At 32.3% G+C, this 9,375-nt stretch overlaps 1 protein-coding gene across 1 annotated transcript; it reads right to left on the bottom strand.

Annotated features, from left to right (window-relative positions):
• Positions 1 to 2,335: 2,335 nt before the first annotated feature.
• Positions 2,336 to 6,365, bottom strand: LOC134261993 (sulfotransferase 1B1-like). Its single transcript, XM_062744373.1, has 4 exons — positions 6,024 to 6,365; positions 3,930 to 4,036; positions 3,390 to 3,600; positions 2,336 to 2,752 (listed from the first exon to the last, which is right to left on the bottom strand). Exons 1-4 carry the CDS (start codon positions 6,316 to 6,318, stop codon positions 2,643 to 2,645), a joined length of 723 nt encoding a protein of 240 aa, XP_062600357.1. The 5' UTR covers positions 6,319 to 6,365; the 3' UTR covers positions 2,336 to 2,642.
• Between the last annotated feature and the right edge of the window lie 3,010 nt (positions 6,366 to 9,375).

The raw sequence follows: 9,375 nt of genomic DNA on the forward strand, positions 1-9,375 counted from the left end.
CGATCACCGTTTCATAAAGGGATACATGGGGAAAACTTAAAATCTTCTTCTCAAGAGAAAAGATTTATTCGATCCATAAGTGTAAACACAAGAAACTACTGAACAAGATCTAATCGATATGCTAAATTCTTAACACTGCTTTAGATCATGCCTGTAATGGGAATCTTAATTATCATGATTATGTTAACGTTACATCAATCATTTTCACACCAGGACTGCACTTATAGTTTTCATGAACTGACCGTGTCTGCTTACCAATATCATTTGTTAAAATAACCTTAACAAAGATATTAATATATCGTCATTTTTTTGTACGTATACCATATCTTAAGTTAAAAAGAAGTCTATTAAATCTTTAGCAAAGTCACAAGCACTTTTCCTAGCTCATGCTGTTGTTTGCATATACCAACAATTGTGGATAACACGATATAATGTAAACAAAAATTAATGACTAGCACAGCTACATGTCTATAAATACCTGATTTCGGATAGATAACCAGTAAAACATCGTCTTCCCTACAAGGCAGGTCCCTGATTTCTTCAAACCTTTCCTTTGCATCTTTTACGAGGGGAGGAAATGGCGGCAATGCCATTCCGTCAAAAATAATAGGCTTTTTCGGTTTACCATCGCCATTTTGCTCCATGTCTTCGTACAGTATTTAATTCACTGATGATTAGTGACCATGTTCGCCTCTATATAAATAAACGCGCACACATCGTTCTACTTTTTGACCGCATTCCTTTACACGTTCTATTTAGGAAGTGTCTCTACTAATCAGAAAAACATTGTCACTTCTTTTATTTCATCAGACAAACAAACGTATGATTCACCTTTAATTTTAAACTAATTAATCATGTTAATGGATATATGAAAATGGTAAAACTTTTTATATCATTTCATGAGGGCCATTATTTTGATTATGTATTTGTAATTTAAATGCTGACTTAAATATATATTTTGTCCTACTCCATGTCCTACTTTATGTTCTAGATCTAGTACATGTAGTTGTTTAAATACTTTACTCTCAAGTCAACGTTCAAACCTTAAACACCCAATTAAAATTGTTATCAATTCCGATATCAGATTTAGAAAGTATACATCAAGAAATCGACAGACATTTTCTTTGTTTACATTTCTTTGTGTAACGATATGGACGATGATAACGAGAGTGATTGATTTTTTATAAAAAAAAAAAAAAAAAAAAAAAAAAACACGAATGTGATATCAGGGCATATATCACAGAACCATGGAAATTTCAGAGATGGGATATCAGGTGCCTTGGAGGAGTAATCATCCCTCGTCGATCCTACAGTTAGATATTAATCAGGTAGACGGAGTATAGTCAGTTTTTTTAATTTAAAAATTACATAATTAATTGAAAAGAAATATGTCAGATAATAATTAACACAATTCAATAATAATACGAAATGCTGACTTTAAGCGGGGTTGTTAAAATCTCTGTAAAATCAACTTATTTTTCAGAAATATGCATCTGTTTAAAAAATGTTCATACTCAGAGCGTGTTATTAAGTATCGAATAATTTAGGAGACATATACACCAGATACAAGTGGAAATGAAATATCAGAAACAAAAAAAAGTTGACGATGGAGGATTTAAAGACATCTCCTTCGTAAAGCAACTAAAAAAAGTTCAGATTCACTGCTAAACCCCAATCCTTTTTACAATATTAGAGGAGAAAAATCAATTAACTATTCAATACATAGGTCTCACAGCAAGTGTGACTGGTCGACAGAGGAAGCATATACATCCTAGGGATTTTATCCAACCAATGATTCCATTAAGAAGAACAAAAATAAACATACATGTATAGTAAATAAATAAAATAAAAGGAAATAAACAAACATCCTCATGAAAGTAAATTTAATTAAACACTACATTTAACATATAGAGTCAGAATAAAAAAGTTAATACTATTAATAATAGAAAAATAGATTTAGTAGCTTAAAAATAAAAAAAAATTACACAGATATAGCTTAATTAAATTTTAAAAAAAGCAAAAAAAATTAAGTTCCTCATCAAAACAAATCCTGCCTTGTGATTGGGTCAGTCCCTACCAACATAGACAATATACACATTGTTATGGGGTTCAAGCTTTCATGATTTTTTCATCTATGTATGACTTGTTTCATACCAAATATAGCCGTTGTACTCCATATTTCTTTCAGATAAATGATATATATCTCAAAAGCATTTGAAAACACATGATTTGATCCAGACAACAAACAACATGATAATCATATTTCTGAATAATTATTGATTGGAATCAAATGTAAAAAAGAAAAGAAAGAAAATGCAAGTTTGGAAGAAAAATTTAGTTGCATGAGTACATTTTACAGTGCGTCAATTTATGCAGCAAAACTTAAAATAAAAAACAGTAAAACCATTAAACACACTTTAAAATTATTATCATTTGAATGGAACAAAACAATTAACGTCTTTAATTTGCAGGTCATGTGCATATATATGAAATATATGTCTTTTTCTAATTAACCTTTGATGAATTGTTCAAGAATGCTGATATTTTTTTCTATGCTCAAAGATTTTTTTGTCGTTTACGTTTTAATGTTCATAAACAGTAATAAAATTTCCGCCAACAATTATCCTTATGTACAGATTCTTTTATTCATATTGCACTTGAATTTTAGAATCTTTCATTTCTTCGTCGTACACTGCATCAAAATGTTCATTTAGAGCCACAGTAAAATGGTTCTTCCAATCCCCAATCTCCCCTGAAACAGAATACACATTGATATGAGTTGTAGGCGACACTGCGTAAATCATAAATTACATATTCATACTGAAAAAACAGTCTCTTTCAATATCATTCGGATTTTAACTCAAAAGTTCATTTATAAGTATTTTTTAATAAAATGAAGAATATTGCTTTCAAGATGACATTAATTTTATAACTCTAGTAGAGATGTCATTGCAAGTTATTTTTTCGACTTTTTGTCTAAGACACAATATGTATAAAGATGATCATAAATACTCAACCCGGGGTCAAAGTTTGAATTAACTAAAAATGTATTCCAGGTTTTTAGTAGAAGTTTGTTGTTTATTATAATATTCAAATATCATTCTTCAATACTTGAACAGCTTAGCTTTTCTCTCAGCACAAAAACCATTGATTATACATTTCAGGCTTCTGGCAAAACTACATTCTTACTCTTCATTATTTTACAAACATTTAGATTGATTAGTGAATTATTTGACTCATATAGAGACGTCACCATAAACCCGTGAAAGACTTCATATTTCGACCTTTACTCGGTACTCATTAATTATTGTAGTAAGAAATGCCTTCCAAGTTTTAAGTTACATTTACTATGTATACTCCTTGATATGTGATTTGATTTTATGACTCACCCTTGCGATACAACTTTGACATAATCTCCTTGGCATTATCTTCACCTTTCACTTTCTCTGGAATTGCCGGTGTCTTTATAATGTCTTTCATTGTGTCAGTAGCTTCTTTCAGCTTTTTAAAGCTACATTTGTCCACTATTTCAGCTATAAGTTCGTCGTTCACATCAACGTTTAAAAATTTTGCTAGATTTTTGGTTTCCAGTATTGGATTCTAAAAACAGATTAATATAAAAAGTCATATTAAAACAGTTAATATAAAGTTACTGATTATATCATTGGCATCATTTTAGAAATGTCAGATCTATAACCAAATTGAAATTCTATCGTTCATCCGTCACAAAATAACAAATTAAACCAGTCTCTGAAGAGGTTAGGGGAATAAAGAACGGGACATTAAGATCCCAGAGACAATTAACAGGTTTTTTTATCATTTTAAAATTTGTTTCTTCGGATTTAATATTTGCAATTTGGATCTGTTTAAAATAAAATTTTGAAACCAAGTTCACTAGTTTAAGTTGAACAAAAATCATTGTAATTTACCTTTTTCAAACTTTCATAATGCATTGTGAAAATAGCAGAACGTGTGTCCTTCGCTTCTGCTTCTTCAAATTCCTTCTCATATGAAAACCAACCTCCAAATACCTGAACTGAAAGAAAAATATATTTTCATAATTTTGATGAATTGAAACCATATCCGTTGATAGATTGCAAGTATACACAATCATATTTGTATCTTTTTAATTTAATGCATATCTATAAATATTTCCATTTCTAATTTTTCTCTCTGTGAAACTCTTTGAAAGTTAGAGGAGTTGATTTCTTAATAATCCTGCCGGAATGTAAATTAGACAGGTCTATAGGTCAGGAGCTAAGAAGGCCTAGTATGCATGAAAATTTCGTGCGCATCTGTCTCTGTGTCTGACGCTAAGGAGGCCTAATATGCATGCAAATCTCGTGCGCATCTGCCTCTGTGTCTGACGCTAAGGTGGCCAAATATGCATGTAAATCTCGTGCGGCTTTCTTTGTGTTTGACGTCAGTGGGTGACGAGTATTGAAACTGCCATGGGAGTCCTCGTGTAATTTAAACCTATGTCTACATTTTTAAAGTCTAAATCTACAATTTTATTTCACAATGAAATGGAAATATAAGGAATCACTGTCTAGTTAGTATAGTATGCCAGGAACATCAACGTCAGTGGGAAACATGGGATAATTTATGCATAACAGGCTTCGCCCGTTATGCAAATTATCCCATGTTTCCCACTATCGTTAATGCCCTGGCATACTATACATGTACTAACTAGACAGTGATTCCTTAGCGACGTTCGATCCTGATATTTAAAGTTTTAAACTTTTTTTGCTAAGTATATTTTTAGTTTCTACACACATAGCTTAATTTAAATTCAAATAAAAATAGTGGGGTCAATACGCTTCTTTTTGCGCTACAGTACATTAAATATGACCTTTTTGCACTGAAATCTGTGTCTGATTAAAAATTTCATCTTCGACGTTTTCCCTCCAATATTTTTATCCAATTAAAGCATGAAACAAAATGAACTCTAAGTTTGTTTAAAAAAAGACACTTTAAAATTGTGACTAAGAAAAACTTTCCAATTGCTTCGCATAATCAATTATTTGAGCTTTCTGCACTAATAAAAAGTGATTTTTCTGGCACTGAAAATTTCATAAGCAAGAAAATTATTTTAAAGTCTTAAACTTTTTCGGATTTTAAGCAAATAGGTCAAATTTATCTTTAATGTATAGAAAAGGACATTAAAAGTGGGGGTATATGATGTAAATTTTTAGATATTACTAAAAAAGTGTCAATTTTACGTTAAAAGTTGCTCAATTTTTTCCCGGATTTTCAGAATATATTTACTATATTTGTCACACTTTGTTGATAGAATTCATAAGAAATAATTTAATAGATATTTCAGAACCAGCAAAGCACATTTCACTGCAAAAAACAACTTTGTGTGCAACCAGGATGGAAAAATAGGAATCCAAATTTAACGGTACTGTTACAGTTCAAAATAGAAAAACTGATCATTTTCGACTAAAAAACCTTCCGCCACAAAATATAGTCCCTAGCTTAATTGTACTTGAATGGAATTTAATCGCGGAATTTTCATTGAATATAGTTAAATTTGCACTGTAGAATTCAGATTTAATGTTAGAACTTAAAAATGATGCAGAATTTTATAAATAAAGGACCTGACCAAAATACGCTCAAAATCTCAGGATCGAACGTCCTTAATTCTATAGGGATGATACATTTCATGAAATGAAATATGTGAAGATAACGAACATAATTCGCTCAAAAGTCCAATAAACATTATAAAATGGGTGCGGAGTAATCACAGACTTTGGAAACATCAGAGATGGGATCAGGTGCCATGGAGAAGTGAGCATCCCATGCCGACCGGTCACATCCAAACATGTCGGTGTGTTTATCAAACTGTTTAAGACTGTTTTTTCTTCCGGAAAATATAAATGCATGCATATTTATGATGAAGTCTCACTAAAATCTTATACCTTTGTACAAAGGGGCAATATCAACCAGTATGATGCTTATTTTGACTTTCTTTAAATGAAAAAGATTGATTATTTCTTTTATTTTAATTATAACATTACCTGGGCCCATGAAAATTTTCTCATAAAATGTCTTGAAGTCTAAAGGTTCACCAAATTCTCCAGAATTGTTCAAATGATGAAACATCGAAACGGCAACATCTTTAGGATTTCTCAGAACATGGACAATCTTTCCTCCATTTTCTATATGCTGCTTTGGTAACCATCTGTAGGGTACATGCGTGTTCAGTGGTCTAGGAGAGGCCAGATTATGAACTACGCTCATGTCTGGTATGGCTTCCAAAAAGAAAAACTCTTTTGTTTCTTTCATGTATTCGGCTTTCTTTTTTAGTAACATGCAGACAATTTCCCAGACCCAGTGGGTTCCTGAAATAGAAAAAAAGAGATGACTTTGGTATATTAATATTAAAAACTCTGTTGCTAAATTATACTATTATGAAATATGACAACGAGAAATAATGATTTAGCTAAAAAATATTGGGATAACACACAGTTTTCAAATCCAATTAAACAATGCAGATCGGGAGCAGAGCAAACACGCATCTCCAAAAACATAAGAGTTGGGATCAGGGGCCATGGAAGCAACCATGTCGACCAATCACTATGCCAAGTTCGGTTAAATTTGGTTTAGTAGTTCTGAGGAAGAAGAGGGAAATATAAAAAACCTACTATGAAAATACCATGACGACAGAAAATAGGGAATTGTTTCTCAAAAAAGCTGATAAATTCATCCTTTGGCTAAAAATGAAAAACAGCAACGTCATGCTTATTCATGTTTATATGGAACCATTCCTGGTAGTATAGATTCAAGTTTGTTAAATTTTGACATCGGTGATGATATGGTGCCACATTAGGCGATCAAAGTTGTATATATGGATACAAGGGGGAAACTTCAAAATCTTCATCTTAAGATAAAATTAAGATTAAGATTAAGATTTTATTCGACCTTTTAGTATTAACACAAGAAACGGCTGAACAGGCTCCAATCGATATGCTATAATGTAATTCTTAATGGGAATTTTCTTAATTATGTTCACGTTATATCAATTATTTTCACTCGAGGACTGCTCTTAGTTTTAATAACCCACCTTTTCCGCGTGGCAATATCATTTGTAAAAACAAACATAACAAACTCATTAATATCTCTTTATTTTTGTTTTTTACTTATATCACATCTTTAGTTTAAAAGAATTGTATAACTAGTGCTAATTGTAACGGGAACCGTTACAGATGTTCCCCAAACGCTCCCCAACTCCCTTTTTGTGCCATATTCCATGTATGTCTTATTAAATAAGACAACATCTGTGCATTTTTGACTTTAACAACGTTTTCCCATAAGGATACCAATTATATTCTAAGTTTAACATTGCAGGCGTGCGCATGTGAATGCACGTGCGTAATGATCATATCGTCTTATCTACACTTTCTATTTATTTAAATATACTCTATATTAAAGCATTTAGTCCAAAAGTATTAAAAATCACCCATTCAATTTCACTCATTCCAAATGCACGCGCATACGTGCACGTGCATGTTGACCATACCTTCTCGTAGGAGGCCCTTATATCTATCTATGTTGTAAATCCCATCCTGTTTGGTTGAAAACCAAGGGAGTTATAGCCATTTCAAGTTTCAGCCAATCAGATTGCAGCACACGTGCATCCGCGTGATTTCATGATTTTTTTTCTAAATCATATTGTAGGATATCCTAATGCATGACTATGTTTTAAATTTCAAAGCATTTCGTCAAAAAACAAAGGAGATATAGCCATTTCAAGTTTCAGCCAATCAGATTGCAGCACACGTGCATGCGCGTGATTTTTTGAAATCTTTTGTATATCATCTTGCAGGATATCCGAATGCAAGACTATGTTTTAAATTCCAAAGCATTTCGTCAAAAAACAAAGGAGATATAGCCATTTAAAGTTTCAGCCAATCAGATTGCAGCGCACGTGCATGCGCGTGATTTCATGAAATTTTTTCCATACTATATTGTAGGATGTCCTAATTCATGACAACGTTTAAAATTTCAAAGCATTTCGTCAAAAAACAAAAGAGAAATTGAGATTTTTGTTTCAGCCAATCAGAGCAAGGCGCACGTGCATGCGCGTGAGTTCGTGCTAATTTGACAGTGTCATATTATTAACACTATTAATATATCCTTATGTAATGAATTTCAAAGCATTTAATCAAAAAATGTAAAAGTTATTGCCATATTCAGTATATCAGTCATTTCACTCACCTCACGCGCACGCACGTGCATGCGAATGCGCGCAAAATGACCTTCGTTCCGCACACCTACACTACACACCTATTAACCCTAAAAAGGTTTTAACTTAGTTGGGTGAACAGTTTCTGAGAACACTCGCGGACAAAAAAGTACCGGAGAACAAAGAAGAAAAAAAAGAATAATAATAATAATAACTAGTGCTAATTGTAACGGGAACCGTTACAGATGTTCCCCAAACGCTCCCCAACTCCCTTTTGGTGCCATATTCCCTGTAAGCCTTATTAAATAAGACAACATCTCTGCATTTTTGACTTTAACAACGATTTCCCAAAAGGATACCAATTATATTCAAATTTTAACATTACACGCGTGCCCATGTGAATGCACGTGCATAATGATCATAAGATCTTGTCTACACTTTCTACATATTAAAATATACTTTATGTAAAAGCATTTAGTTCAAAAGTATTAAAAATCACTCATTCAAGTGTATTTTCAATTTCACTCGTTCCAAATGCACGCACGTGCGTGCACGTGCATGAAGACCATACCTTCTTGTAGGAGGCCCTTATATCTATCTATGTTCTAAATCCCATCCGGTTTAGTTGAAAACCAAGGGAATTATAGCCATTTGAAGTTTTAGCCAATTAGATTGCAGCACACGTGCATTCACGTGATTTCAAGATTTTTTTTCCTAAATCATATTGTAGAATATCCTTATGCATAACTATGTTTTAAATTTCAAAGCATTTCGTCAAAAATCAAATAAGATATGGCCATTTAAAGTTTCAGCCAATCAGATTGCAGCACACGTGCATGCGCGTGATTTCTTGAAAATTTTTGTATATCATATTGCAGGATATCCTAATGCATGACTATGTTTTAAATTTCAAAGCATTTAGTCCAAAAATAAAGGAGATATAGCCATTTAAAGTTTCAGCCAATCAGATTGCAGCGCACGTGCATGCGCGTGATTTCTTGAAAATTTTTGTAATCATATTGCAGGATATCCTAATGCATGACTATGTTTTAAATTTCAAAGCATTTAGTCCAAAAATAAAGGAGATATAGCCATTTAAAGTTTCAGCCAATCAGATTGCAGCGCACGTGCATGCGCGTGATTTCATGAATTTTTTCCATACTATCTTGTAGGATATCCTAATT

The sequence above is a fragment of the Saccostrea cucullata genome, unplaced genomic scaffold (genome assembly GCF_032062105.1).
Source record: "Saccostrea cucullata isolate Sc308-1 unplaced genomic scaffold, CSIRO_AGI_Scuc_v1 ctg11628, whole genome shotgun sequence".
In the NCBI taxonomy this organism is placed as follows: Eukaryota; Metazoa; Mollusca; class Bivalvia; order Ostreida; family Ostreidae; genus Saccostrea; species Saccostrea cuccullata.

Bases quoted from the DNA above. Each gene is read 5' to 3' on its own strand.
- LOC134261993 (XM_062744373.1), bottom strand. From the start codon at position 6,318: ATGTTACTAAAAAAGAAAGCCGAATACATGAAAGAAACAAAAGAGTTT. The intron at 4,037-6,023 runs GTAATGTTATAA...TTTTTCTTTCAG, and splicing joins GAAAATTTTCATGGGCCCAG to TTCAGGTATTTGGAGGTTGG. The intron at 2,753-3,389 runs GTGAGTCATAAA...ATTCTGTTTCAG, and splicing joins GTCAAAGTTGTATCGCAAGG to GGGAGATTGGGGATTGGAAG.